This window comes from Talpa europaea, assembly GCF_964194135.1.
Source record: "Talpa europaea genome assembly, chromosome: 2".
Taxonomy (NCBI): Eukaryota; Metazoa; Chordata; class Mammalia; order Eulipotyphla; family Talpidae; genus Talpa; species Talpa europaea.
In genome coordinates, this window is record NC_140068.1 from 140775657 (window position 1) to 140790591 (window position 14935).

Genomic DNA, 14935 nt, shown 5'->3' on the forward strand with positions numbered 1-14935 from the left:
CCAGGAATGGGAAAAGCGGGATAACACTAGGTTCCAGAAGCAGCCTCATGTGGGAAGGACTGACTCTTGCCCCTAATCACTCCCCTCGTGTCTCTGGGTGTCAGATCCTCACTGTGATGCTAGGGGGTGAACACCCAGGTAAGGCCAGGCCTTACCCACTGCTTCCTGGGTTCTACACACTCCCTCCATCCAGTCACCCTAAATCTCCTGGGAGACAGTCATGGCTTGGAGAAGAGACAGTGCTCATAGGGGGTCTCCAGAGACCCTGCTCCAGGGCCCACTCCTCTTCCCAGCTCTTTCCCAATACCTGCTTCTTCCTGTTTTGTTGCTGATTTTGACTGTGACCCTGGTAGGGTCTCCACAGAGACTGTTTGCTGGTTTTGTTGCTTGGGGGTGAAGTTGGGTTAGGGAGAGTTGGGGGCGTGAGGTAAATAGTGTTAAATGTGATTGGGAGTTTTTCACATTCCCCCCAGTTCCTAAGTGTTACTGCCACCTACGAAGAAGTTTTCAGGTGCTAAGTATTCTTGTTTACTAGGAAAGTGTTTCACTCTCCTTCCCAGATTTCTAAATCTTGTTGAAACTTTGATGATAAGCCAGTGCTGCTTCTCTCCCTCTTAGCACCAGCTCCAAGAAGGTCTTCTATGAAGATGGGATGTTCTCTGTCTCTGGGGTGTCAAGTAGCCACATTCGCAGGCAGATAGTAAGCCGCTGCAACACAGCTAGTGGATAGGAAACTGAATTTTAAATTTCATTTTATGTTTTAGTGACCATAAATAACAACCAAACTTCAATCCACTTCCTTTCTAGACAGAAGATTTCAAGATTAGTAGAGGCACAAATATCCAGGTTATGTGTATTTCCATCACTGTGAAAAGTTCTGTCTGCCTCTAACCACAATATTGGAGTTTTCAGAGAGCCATGGCCTCAGCCCTCATTACCAAGAAGATGAGGGAGGAAGCCACGTGCCCCATCTGCCTGCAGCTGATGACAGAGCCCGTGAGCATCGACTGTGGGCACAGCTTCTGCCGCGGGTGCATAACAGATTTACTTGTTAATCAACGACAAGGGACATCATCCTTGAGGAGGTCCCACTGTCCCCTGTGTCGGGCACCATTTAAGAAGGACAATCTCCGGCCCATAAAGCAACTGGAAAACCTCATTGAGAGCATCAAGGAGCTGGAGCGTGAGAGGCTGTGTGAGGAACACGGGGAGCGGCTCCACCTGTTCTGTGAGGACGACGGGCAGCTCATCTGCTGGCGCTGTGAGCGCTCCCCCCAGCACAGAGGACACACCACAGAACTTGTGGAGGAGGCAGCCCTAGGCTACAGGGTGAGTAGTGGATGAGAGGCCTGCAGCAGTACCTGTTCTCTTGTTGAACTCTCAGAGTTAAGATTATTTTGGCCTGAAATCCTATTTTATGATCTTAAAACACTCATCATGGTTTGTTTTCTGTTTTTTGTTTTTTGGGTTTTTTTTGGTGTATGATGAGTCCCCACTGAATAAATTTCTAATTGTCCTCCTGACGTTCTTCAGGTGGTCTGTGTCTCATCCCATCTTATTCACTCTTGCTGGGATGATCCCTGCTATAGCCTTCAGTGTGCTCTATCAACACCGGCCTGTTTTATCTTCACTTGTGTGTATAATTTGAAAAACCACAATGTGCAGGGTCATGTGAATCTGAAAACAGGGGTAGAGACACACCACATTTTAGGAATCCTGAAGTCAATAGGGTAAGGAAATCAGCAACACAAGAATGCTGGAGTTCCTTGACTTCGGAGGTTAGTATTCCCCAGCCCATGGGAGTGATTTATGGGGGACCTTCTAGAAGAGAGCCTGCAAGGACGCGCATCTCATCATATACAGAAATTTAGAGAATGTCGTCTTGGGTATGTTATTATCTTGTGCACATGCAGCACTTCCCTGGCAGTATTGTGGTTTTGGGTCAGCTGCTCTGGTCAGCCGATGAGTTTGGATCACAGCTCAGCCGCCCACCAGTGATGGTGCATGTCATTCAGCCCCTTCCTAAGCTTCAGATTCTACAGCACAGTAATGATGGTAAAAATCCTCCCAACTTCTCAGGGTTATAAGGGGATCAAATATGTTACTGCACAGACTTTCCTGAGGGCGCTTCTCTGAAATCGTGAGAGTCAGTAACATTTAAAGTCTTCCTTATTATTAATAGTCCTGGAGATGGGGATCCATTCAGTCTCCTTGAGAAAGCTTGACAGATTAACTATAATGTCCCACCTTATTTTTATCAGGAAATTTTCCAGAAAGCTCTGACTGAACTGAGGGAAGAGGAAAACCAAAGTCAGAGCCTGAAGTTGACCACAAAAGAGCAAATAAGGCAATGGAGGGTAAGAGATTGAGTTCATTAATTTCAAGCTACTTTGCATGCAATATCATTGAGAAAGTGATGGTTGGGCAACGTACTTCATGTTTTATTCTCACTAGACCAGGCAAAATAGCTAAAATCTAAGAAGAAACATCCTTTATTTTATGGCCCCAGTGACTATGAGAAGTTATCTACCTATTTTTACCCTCGCAACCATGATTGTCTAGGATGCTCAAAATCTCAGTCTGTATAAGCAGAGTTTTGAACGTTCTTACATGTAACCATCCTAGACCAGGTTTCAAGTTGCAAAGATCTCAGCATTTAAATAATTCAAATTCTAAATCACTTCCTGTTTTGAAGGTTTAACCATATCACCTTGGCACGCTTATCCCAGTGCAGGGTATGAAGTTCTGCTTTCTGTGTTCAGAAGTCATCCTTTGTGAGCACTGAGAACAGGGTCACTCTGGGTGAGATTATGTTACTCGGTTCATGAGGCTGGTGATGAGGATGGAGCTGCAGCAGGTACATACACAGACCACTGCACACTGTGGGTCTCTAAGACTGTTTCTACAGTTTACACAGGATCAGAGCCCACACCCCTATAAACACACTGATGGAATCCATCGTTTTACAGTTAATTGTACTATTTAGTCATTCTGTCTGTTTCTGGAGTCTCTTCCAGCCTTTGTCCTGATCCTTTGTATGTGGATGTTAAGCTTGAACCCTCAAAGGACAGTCATACTTCCTTCATTTCTTGGATCTTGGGTAGTGAAGGGAGAACTTCCATTGTTACAAACATATAGGGAAACCACATCAATGCCTGAGTCCAGCTGTCCCTGCCTCCTACTCAAAAGTTCCACTTTTCCTAATAATGTCCATGACCACAATGTCACAGTCATACAGTGCTGCATGAACTGAGAAATCAGCAGTGGAAATTGCAATTCTGTATCTTCCAAATGAAAAGTGAGACCCACAAGAAATATTATTTGCTTCTGCCATCTTAGACAAAACAGTGAATGGGACACAGGCTTGGTTGATTAATATTTCTGGTAACTCTGGTCAAATTCTGCCCCTTTCCTGATAATCATAGACTCCCCTACTTGCTGTTAATGTCTAGTCTTGGTGACGTTCATCACAAACTGTTGCTTCACAAAGTTTCATCAGTGAGAGATATACCTTCTTACATCCAAATACATAAACTGGGATTACTAGTGTTTGACCTTGGCCCTACTTCCATAATTCATCAGCTGAAGAAGATGGAAATAACTTAGCTGACTGTAGAGAACTGTGACAGCCTCTCCCACATCTGAGTCCTGCCTCCTGGGCCTGAACTCTGCAGCAGGGACATGCACGTTCCTCCACCTCAGATGACTCATGGCAAAGTATCACAGTATCTCAAAAACTTTTTTTTTTTAAGATTTTATTTATTTATTTATACAAGCACTGGGTACAGTCAGAAGCGTGGGAGGGTGAGAGAATTCACCAGAGACTGAGCGGGAAGCAGAACAGGCAGAAGGATCAAAGTACACTGCTGAGGGGAGCAGCGGGTGGCAGGAGAGGTCTGCACGCCATGTGGGACCTTCGCCCGGCAGCCGGGGATCGAACTGGCGCTGCAGAGGCTGTGGGCAGCTTCGCAACCCAGCGCTCAACTGCTGCACCACCAGGGAGGCCCTCAAAAACTTTTTATAAATGTCTGTGACCTTTAAAATAAACAAATGAAGTTTACCATTTTCAGCATCCTCTGTGTTCACATTATTGGCCATCATGTTGATATTGGGGTGTCCCCAACTCTACTCTCCATCTGCAGAACTTGTTCATCCTTCCAACCTTAATCTCTATCCCCCTGAACAATGTCCCTGTTGTCCCTCCTCCCACCTTGTCCCCGCCTTCAACTAACTTTCTTTCTTTCTTTCTTTCTTTCTTTCTTTCTTTCTTTCTTTCTTTCTTTCTTTCTTTCTTTCTTTCTTTCTTTCTTTCTTTCTTTCTTTCTTTCTTTCTTTCTTTCTTTCTTTCTTTCTTTCTTTCTTTCTTTCTTTCTTTCTTTCTTTCTTTCTTTCTTTCTTTCTCTCTTTCTCTCTTTCTCTCTTTCTCTCTTTCTCTCTTTCTCTCTCTCTCTCTCTCTCTCTCTCTCTCTCTCTCTCTCTCTCTCTCTTTCTTTCTTTCTTTATTTCTTTCTTTCATTTTATACAACCACTGGGTACAGTCAGAAGCTCGGGAGGATGAGAGAATTCACCAGAGCCAGAGCGGGGAACAGAACAGGCAGACTGACGAAACACACTGCTGAGGGGAGCAGCGGGCACAGCAGGATTGGTCTGCACGCCCTGTGGGACCCTCGCTGGGGGGCCGGGAATCGAACTGGCACTGCAGAGACTGCAGGCAGCCTCGCAGTCCAGCACTTAACTGCTGAACCACCAGGGAAGGCCCCTTCTACTTTCTTTTAAAATTTGACTACGTACCTATAGAAAAACAATCATGAAATTGTTGTCATTTTTTTCTGACTTATGTTACTTGCCATTATGTCTTCAAGGCTCATCCATGAGCCTCCCCATATTTCTAAGGCAGAAGAGTTTCCCATAGTGCTTATGTACCTCATTTCGTATCTCATTTCATCTCCAAATGAGTTTTGGTTTGTTTGCACCTTTTGAGCATCCTTTCTTGATTCTAGGAGAAGATAGTGCTTGAGAAAAGTAAAATCCATTATGATTTTGAGAATCTCTACAACTTCCTCCGTGTTGAGGAGAAGTGTTGTCTGTGGAGACTGGAGAGGGAAAAAGAGCAGACTCTGAAGATTCTGCAGGACAATGAGGCGAGTCTGGAAAAGCAGAGCCAGGAACTCAAGAGCCACATGCAGGAGCTAGAGAAGAAATGTCAGGGCCCAGCCCAGGATTTGCTGCAGGTGAGGCTGTGCCCTGGGAGGACGCAGAAGAGGCGTCTGTGCCCAAGTGTTAAGGGGACAGTGGAGAGAAGCAGGGGAAGAAGGCAAGGTCTTCCAGTTTCTCTGGGAAGTGCGGAATCACTGTAGGGAATTTAAAGTAGCGTTTCTTTTAAATACACATCGTTATTTGAAAGGTGGCCGCCAGTAATCTATAGGTGCCTTTATGTGATTCACTTTGCATACCTAGGCTAGATTCCTTGGAAATAAGCACGCTATGATTCTCTGAGCTACCATGTGTCTTTGTCCCTCGTGCACAGCACCTTGACTGCAGACTTTCTCCTAGATTCCTCCAGTTGACTTGTGGGTGATAAAGTGGGGCAGCCACAATGAACAAGACACTCTCTCTGAATTGTTTGTAGTCCTTGCTTCAAGAGCTCTTTTGGGGCCTTGCTTAGGCAGCATGAAGGATCCAGCCCCTTCACATATATCCTAGAGCTGTTTCTTCTCATTCCCTCCATAGAACTGGAGATCACGCTGTGAGAATGTAGCGTGACAGCTCCGTTACCAGGTGACACCTGCTGCCACCACCTGAGTAGGTCTTTCAGCGGCTCTGCCTCTGCTCACCACTGTGGACATTTGTAATAAGCCTCTAATATGGCTGCTTGGAAGGATTTTAGGTCCCTGAAAGAAAATCTCTAGAGGGACTATGGGAAGCTCCTGTCCCTCTTCCCCAGGAAGCACACAGGCTGAGGTGATTAGAAGCACCAGGTCACAGTAAGGAAGTTACTAGACTCAGTGGGTGAAGAACTAGATGCCATGCTGGTTCTCTAGGGGATGGAGAGGTATCACTCTACCTGGTAGCTGTCAGTGTCTGTGACTGTGTCGTCTCTTCTTTGAGAGGAATGATTACAGTTTATTCCACATGTCCAGCTCCATAAAATATGCTGCTCCACACTCACCTTGTGCCTTTGTTTCTCTTTAGGACATGAGAGACACCTTGGTCAGGTAAGTGCTGTATGAGTACAGGGGTGAAGGAGTAGCGGTACATTGAGCTTCATGGAATGTTCACTGCAGATGTCTCTGTCCTCTGCTGATTCTAGGAGTTTGACTGTGACGCTGAATGTACCAGAGGCTGTGTCTTTGGACCTTCAGACTGTGTGCAATGTTTCTGAGCTTTACTTGGATTTGAAGAAAATGTTAAAGAGCTACCAAGGTTTGTGAAGTTAACAATTCCTTAAGGGCCTCCCTGGTGGTGTAACAGGTTGAGCACAGCGCCGTGAAGCTGTCCACAGCCTCTGCATCGCTGGTTCATTCCCGGCCAGCCAGGGAGATACCCACATGGCGTGGCAGACCTCTGCTGTTTCGCCCGCTGTTCCCCTCAGGAGTGCTTATGGTCTGTCTGCCTGTTCTGGTCCCCGCTCTGTCTCTGGTGAATCCACTCACCCTCCCGTGCCTCTGGCCTATACCACAGTTCTTGTATAAATAAATAAATCTTTTTTTAAATTTAAAAATTTTTTTTAGACAACAGCTGGGGTACGGGCCAGAGACATGGGAGGGTGAGAGGATTCACCAGAGACAAGCAGGCAGCAGAACAGGCAGACAGACTGAAAGCACTGCTGAGGGGAGCAGTGTGCAAGACAGGAGAGGTCTGCTGCGCCATATGGTAATCTCCCTGGCCGGCTGGGAATTGAACCCACACTGAAGAGGGTTTGGACAGCTTCACAGCGCTGCACTCAACCTGCTGCACCAACGGGGAGGCCCAAAATAAATAAATCTTTAAAAAATAAAACAAAAAAATTTCCTTAAGTGCTGTGGACAAAATGTACCTCATGTTATAACCGAGTTCACGAACTGCCCCTGGACAAGTTCATAGCCACATCTGTTGTTTAGTTATTTTCACAGGGCTGCCACACTCTCTCTTGTTAGGATGCCTCAGTGATTGGATAGGGACACAGGATACTGGTGATTTGGGCAGGCTTTTTTTTTTTTTTTTTTTTTTTTTTTAGTCAGTTTTTGCTTCATGTATTTTTTTTTTTTAAGATTTATTTATTCATTTATACAAGCACTGGGTACAGTCAGAAGCACAGGAGGGTGAGAGAATTCACCAGAGCCAGAGTGGGGAGCAGAGCAGGCAGAAGGACCAAAGTACACTGCTGAGGGGAGCAGCAGGCGGCAGGAGAGGTCTGCGCGCCATGTGGGACCCTCCTCTGGTGGCCGGGGAGCAGCCGGGGATCGAACCGGTGCTGCAGAGGCTGCGGGCAGCTTCGCAACCCAGCGCTCAACCGCTGCGCCACCGGGGAGGCCCTGGGCAGGCTTTTAAAATTCCTCTTCTCCCATTTATTACCTGTGTCATGCCAAGCATATGACCTCCTTGATTTTCCCACCGGAAAAGTAAAAATACTAACAATTCCCATTTCTTTGTGTTGTCTTTAAGATGAAATACATCGATCTGTATGAAGTATTTAGAACAGTGTCTCGTACATAATGTTTATTGTTAATGTCTCAGTCAAGTCTGAGAGAGTAGGTGAGGATAATGGACTTTAAGGTTAATGGTTTTAAGGCCTTGACCCAGACAACATGGTAAATGTTAGAATAATAACGAAAACCTCATTTCACCAATTGTAATCCTGTCTCTCGATTCTCTTAATCAGTGCTTGTTATATTTCCATCACCTCTTAGCCACAATTACAAAATTCAAATGCTCTGACAACTAAATATTTTCCATTACTCACTTACCACACAATGAGACCTAACTGGAAATGATTTGGTGACTGCTTTAGTTATGTATGGATGCAAAATATTTAGTGTTTTTAAAAAACAACATTTTATCTCTCAGTATCGTGTGTCAGAAATCTGGGCCTAGCTCAGGTGGGGTCACACAGAGCAGTTATGGGCTCATCTGGTGGATCAATTGGGGGGTTTTCCTCTTCCAATCTTCTTCCAGTTGTTGGCAGAATTCATTTCTTTATGGTTATAGGATTTAGGCCCTGACTTCTTACCAACTGTTGGCTGGAAGTGCCCTCAACTTCTGGAAGTCACCACTCATTATTTTGCCCATGGGCCTCCCAACATGGCCAATTATTTCTTGCAAGGGAGCTCAGGAGAAAAAAATCTCTAGAGTAAGTCAGCTACTAAAATGGAATCATATAATGAAATATAATCAAGGGTCACATCCCATTATTTTTGCCAGTGGTGAGAGGTAATTGATCAGAGGCATCTTAGTTTATGCCCACAGTTAAATGGAAGAAGTGCTACAAGACTATGAAAGGAGGAGGCAGGGGTCAGGCACACCACCTTGGGTCTGTCCTTCCTCAGTGGTTAATCCTATGTCACACTGATATGACACTATAGGAGACCTTTACTTGTCCCACTTGCTGCAGGGGTTATTGATGCGTTTGAGGATGTGCCTGACCTAGCCCCTGCCGGGGGTGGGTACACCATGTAGTGTGTATTATTGTTATGTATTTAAAACATCAAAAATATTCTGAATTTTAATATTTGCCCCATGCCTAGTTGTTGTAGACAAGGGATTATAGATTTTTATGTTAATGTCAATTAGTGTCAAGTTAATGTCAGCAGCAACCACCAAAAACAGTATCTCAGAATTTGAACTCACAGAGATGCAAGGAAGGAAAAATCAGAACTTTCTGAAAGTCATGTCCATAGTTCAGTGAGCTGACTTGCCTTTTTTTATTTTTCATACATGGTATTTCAAGAAGGTTCAAGGCAACCTGTTTGTGAAATGGACTTATCTCTTAATTAAATATATCACCTTCTTTTTAAAACCCTCATTATTAAAGCCTGTTAGTATTTTTACTATAATATAATATATTAATAATTACAGTAATATATATTATATTATATAAACATTTTCATACTCTATATTACTGCACATATATTTTGTTCATTATTAATATAATAATTACACTATTAGTAATAATAAAACTAAATTTACTGTTAAATTTTTTGAAGCATTTTTACTAATAAATTGTAATCAGTTAAATAGAATAGGACAGGCATGAAGAAAAATCTCACGTTTCCCTCCCCATTTCCAGGTCTGTATCTCAAGGTAGCAAGACTTAGGTCTTTCTCTGCTTGTACAAGCATTTAATCTAATTTACTGAAATCTTTTCCTGTGTCTCTTATTACATTTAGAACTACCACTCCATGAGAAAAAACAACAACAACGAAAAAGAAAACTTAAGACATCAACTGTGCAGTGTCACACTTAAGTGTTATATATTATATATTATATTATATATTTTCTATTTTACTTGACCCTGTCAATAGTTACATATTTTTATGTATATTGGTGCCCAGTTTGTTTCCTTATGCTAATCCATTAGCTGATACAAGACAAAGAGCTTATTCTTTAAAAAGCGTGGAGCAGGTTTCCTGAGACCTGGGTAAAATTCTAGGTTGTCAGTAATAAGCTGCCACGTTAGCTTTGTTATTTTCCTTTCTTATTTGGTGTGGATCATTATTAGTAAAGATGGGAAGGGTGGTTCCGCTCAAGCATCCTGTGATTCCTAGTTGTCCTAAATGGGAGATGAAGGACTTTGGGGAGGCAGTAACACTATCACTCTGGGTAGTTCTGGTCCTTGGCTTCTCTGAGTGAAGAGATGGTGATGATGATATTTATTTTTACTATCCATTATTGATCATTTCCCATATACTAAGAATATTACCAACCCTTATGCTTATGTTAGCTCATTCAAATATCTTCCACACCATTCTCTGTGCCAATAGGCTTTCTGCTTTATATTTAACAGAGTGTCAGAGGATGACACTAGTAGGGAACAAAGCTCACATGTGAACACAGGCAAGTTTATTGAAAACTAAAGAGGGGCCTTCCAGGTGGCACAAGGGGTTAAGTGTCAGCACTATGAAGCAATCCCCAGCCACTGCAGCCTGAGTTCAATCCCTAGTGAGGGAGCAGACCCAGATGGCGCAGCAGACCTTTCCTGTCTCATCTGTTGCTCCCCTCAGCAGTGCATTTCAGAGATCCACCTGTTCTGCTCCCATTCTGTCTCTGTTGAGTCATCTCACACCTCATACCTCTGGTCTGTACCCCAGTTCTTGTATACATAAGTTAATCTTTATTAAAAAAAAAAAAAAAAGAAAGAAACTTAAGACATCAAAAACATGTCTTTTTTTGTTTTCCGTTTGTTTTATTTTGCAGTCGGTGTGACCCTGGATCCAGATACAGCTCATACTGACACAATTGTCTCTGACGATCGAAGACAAGTGACCTATGGTGGGCCCCAGTTGAACCTTGGAAATTCTCTAAGATTTCTTGACCTACCCTGGGTTCTCGGCTGTGAGTGCTTCACCTCAGGAAGACATTACTTTGAAGTGAATGTGGAAGTAGATTCTGGGTGGGATTTAGGAGTCTGTCTGGAAAATGTACCCAAAGGTGCTCCCATGAGTCTGCAACCTAAGTCTGGATTCTGGGTCATTAGATCATGCGAAGGGAAAGATTACGTAGCCCTTACCTATCCCCCAACTTGCCTTCCTCTGAAGGAGCAAATCTGGGTTTTGGGGGTTTTTGTGGACTGTGAGGCCGGACGTGTGTCCTTTTACAACATGACAAGTACTGTCTCCCACATCTTCACCTTCCCAAGGGCCTCCTTCTCTGATACTCTCCGGCCCTTTTTTGGGGTTTCTCAAGGTTCCGCTTTATTCCTAAATTCACAATAATAGTAAAGAAAGGAATAGGTTTTCGTAGCCTCCTTCTTGGTGTAACCATCCTAGAGAATATAATAAAAGTTCCATCAGGGAAGAAACTTGGTCTTTCCTTCACTTACATTTTTCTGTACCTGGAACAGTGCCAACTCTGGGTGGATACTAGATAGATCTGCATTGGGTGAATGTATATACAGACTAAAAATATTTAATCAGTGGAGAATGTAAGATAACAGCCACAGTTATACATTGTCCTCTCCACCCATCTTCAGAGGGTTCAGATCTCTGATTTCCCAGTTCCTGGTCTGACAGCAGGGTGGCCAGAGGTCAGAGGGGTGAGCGCTCTCAGTTTGTTTGATAGCATCAGAAGTCAGGTGTGGGGAGGAGGGGAAATTGTAGTTGTCCCTGTCAACTGCAGAGAAGAGCAGGAACATCAACATAATGGTGACCCTTCTAACCACAGAGTTGATGTCCTGGGAGTCTACTTAGGTGACAAGCAGGTGACGTGTGAGAGAAAAGCTACAGTGGTTTACAGTGAGAGGGTTCAGACAGGGAGGAGATTCATTGTAAAAAAGAACTCTGACAAGGCTTCAGTCTAGAAATGAAATTGATTTATTCCAGATTGTGCTAGTGCCACCTATTTTTAAATATTTTATTAATTTTAATTTGTTTTTGTGTGTGTAGAAGAACTGAGGTATAGGCCAGAGATGGGAGGGGTGAGAGGATTTACCAGAGACAGAGTTGGGAACAGAACCGGTGGATTTACTGAAATACCCTGCTGAGGGGAGCAGTGGGTAAGACAGGAGAGGTGTGCTGTGCCATATGTGGGTTGACTCCCTGGCTGGGTAGTAGTGGTGATAGCACTGAGACTTCACCCCCAGGCTATCAGGGAGGCCCTATCTTGAAATATTTTAAAATCTGAAAAAGTATTTCTCGCTGGTAGTATTTTGGTAGCCTCTTTCACCAGATATGACATAATAGGCCTTGCAATACACAGATACATCCTTATCATACTTAAATTATCCGACCTAAGTAAGCCAAGGCTGGCACCATGGTGCAGTCAGCCATATCTCAAACTGCATTAGTGATGTCCCAAGAAAGTCACCAAATTGCTAAATGTCATGGTATGTAGTTAATATAAAAATCAATGTGTGGGCCTCCCCGGTGGCGCAGAGGTTGAGCGCTGGGTTGAGAAGCTGCCCGCAGCCTCTGCAGCACCAGTTTGATCCCCGGCCGCTGGTGAGGGTCCCACATGGCACGCAGACCTTTCCTGCTGCGCCCACTGCTCCCCTCAGCAGTGTACTTCGTCCGTCTGCCTGATCTGCTCCCTGCTCTGTCTCTGGTGAATTCTCTCACCCTCCCCGCACTTCTGACTGTACACAGTGCTTGTATAAATAAATCTTTAAAAAAAAAAATCAATGTGTGTTGACGTTGAAATGTTCTGACATCCTCTCACGAGGAGGACAATGACATCTAAGTGTGTTTTTGGAATGTTGGATGCGTCCACCCAGAGGGAAACAGGGAGAGGTCAGATTATCCATCACCCACCACCCACCTCAGCCTCACAAGGTCTCCTAGTCATGCTGATAGAGGCTGGGTTGTGACTTGAAAATACAGTGTTGCGGCCTCCCCGGTGGTGCAGCGGTTGAGCGCTGGGTTGCCAAGCTGCCTGCGGCCTCTGCGGCGCCTATTCGATCCCCGGCTGCTCCCCGGCCACGGGAGGAGGATCCCACATGGTGCGCAGACCTCTCCTGCCGCCCGCTGCTCCCCTCAGCAGTGTACTTCGGTCCTTCTGCCTGCTCTGCTCCCCGCTCTAGCTCTAGTGAATTCTCTCACCCTCCCGTGCTTCTGACTGTACCCAGCGCTTGTATAAATAAATAAATTAATTAAAAAAAAAAAAAAAGAAAATACAGTGTTGTGGAATGGAGCACCCCAAATATGCCACTTTGGCATATGACTTACATTGAAATTAAGGTGACTGAGAAAGCTGAGATAAAAAAAAGCTCTCTGCTCTCTCCCTATTGCAAAAGTGTGGGCCTGGGGGAGGGAAGGCGGGGCCGGGAAAGGAAGGACTAGAGTCAAAATAAGGGGGTGAGCGGGGAATTGTATGGGGAATATAACCAAAATGAAAAGCATACACTGTACAAAAATGAAAAAAGATGTAAGAAGCATATAAAATAAAATATTTAAATAAAAAAAAGTGTGGGCAAAAAATAGATGACTGGGTCAAGAAGATGTGGTACATATACACCATGGAATATTACTCAGCATTCAAAAAAGATAAACACATGCAATTTGCAGCAACATGGATGGCGCTGGAAGGGATCATGCTCAGCAAAATAAGCCAGAAAGAAAAAGAAAAATACCGGATGGTCTCACTCATAGCAGGAATCTAGCAAACTTAAATAAGGGACCAGGAAAATGAATAACTATAAGAAAGTGAAAATCAAAATCAACAAAAAACTATGAACCAGAGACACTTTTAGGGGGGTGGGGGGCAGGAGGGGAAGGATTGGGGTCAGAATGGGGCGTTTGCAATTGTATGGGGGAATATAAAAATAAAATTTATTATTTAAAAAAATAAAAAATAAAAAAAAACAACAGAAGACCTTATAATTTAAAAAGCGTGGAGCAGGTTTCCTCAGGTCAGGGTAAAATTCTGGGTTTTCAATAACCTGTGTCCTTAGCTTTGTTATTTTCCTTTCTTATTCTTGGTGTGGGTGGTATTATTAAAATGGGAAGGTGGTTCTGCTCCAATCATCTGTGATTCCTACTTGTCCTACAGGAGATGACTGACTTAGGGGGGACAGTAACACTATCATTTTGGGTGATTCTGGTCCTTGGCTTCTCTGAGTGATGAGATGGTGATGATGATGACATTTATTTTTACTATCCATTATTGATCATTTCCCATATACCAGGAATTTCACCAGCTCTTACGTTTATATTAGCTCATTCAAATATCTTCCATACCTTTATCTGTGTTAATAGGATTTCTGCTTTATATTTAACAGATAGAGGATGACTCATGCACCCAGCAGGAAACATATTTGAACACAGGCTAGTTTATTGAAAACTAAAGACATCAAAAACATGTCTTTTGTTGTTTTCTGTTTTATTTTGCAGTCCGTGTGACTCTGGATCCGGATACAGCTCATACTCACATAATTGTCTCTGAGGATTAAAGACAAGTGACCTATGAAGGCCCCCAGTTGATCCTTAGAAATTCTCTAAGATATCTTGACCGTACCCTGTGTCCTTGGCTGTGAGCACTTCAACTTAGGAAGACATTACTTTGAAGTGGATGTGAGAGAAGATTCTGGGTGGGATTTAGGAGTCTGTCTGGAAAATGTACCCAACCATGCTCTCTTGAGTCTGCAACCTACATGTGGATCCTGGGTCATTAGATCATGCAAAGGGAAAGCATATGTAGCCTTTACCAATCCCACAACTTCCCTTCCTCTGAAGGCGCAAATCTGGGTTTTGGGAATTTTTGTGGATTGTGAGGACAGATATGTGTTCTTTTACGATATGACAAGTACTGGCTCCCACATCTTCATCTTCCCAAGGGCCCCTTTCTCTGATACTCTCCACCCCTTTTTTAGGATTTCTCAAGGTTCCGCTTTATTCCTAAATTGACTAAAACAGTGGACTATAACTGTGTAGTCAAGGTCTATTTGATTATATCTGAGTCCTTCCAGTAGTAACTAATTTTTTATATTTTAGAATAGTTTAAGAAAATGGGCATTAGCAATCTGGAATGTATCAATTTCCTTTCCAATACTGAGACCGCCCCGCCATTAAAATTCATTTTTATTCATCATCCCATTCCAGTTTGAAGCCTCTTGCTGTAACCATCGTAAACCTTCTCTCACACTTTAACAGGTTATTGCCCGAAGGACTCACTGGTCCGGTAGCTGTCCACCTAAAGATGCCATCCAGGACGAGAGGTCAAATTCATGCTCTGGTCTCTCTTCAGATTAACATTAACATGTCAGTAGTGAGAAGATTCCAGCTCCTTTGATGTTTCTGCTTGTTCA

General features: G+C 43.6%; 1 protein-coding gene across 1 annotated transcript; it reads left to right on the top strand.

Moving 5' to 3' along the window:
- Positions 1-918: 918 nt before the first annotated feature.
- On the top strand, positions 919-10910 carry LOC311188392 (E3 ubiquitin-protein ligase TRIM38-like; the record flags this gene model as incomplete). Its single annotated transcript, XM_084259492.1, has 5 exons — positions 919-1329; positions 5001-5231; positions 6193-6215; positions 6311-6423; positions 10393-10910. 5 exons carry the CDS (start codon positions 919-921, stop codon positions 10908-10910), a joined length of 1296 nt encoding a protein of 431 aa, XP_084115618.1.
- Positions 10911-14935: the final 4025 nt, after the last annotated feature.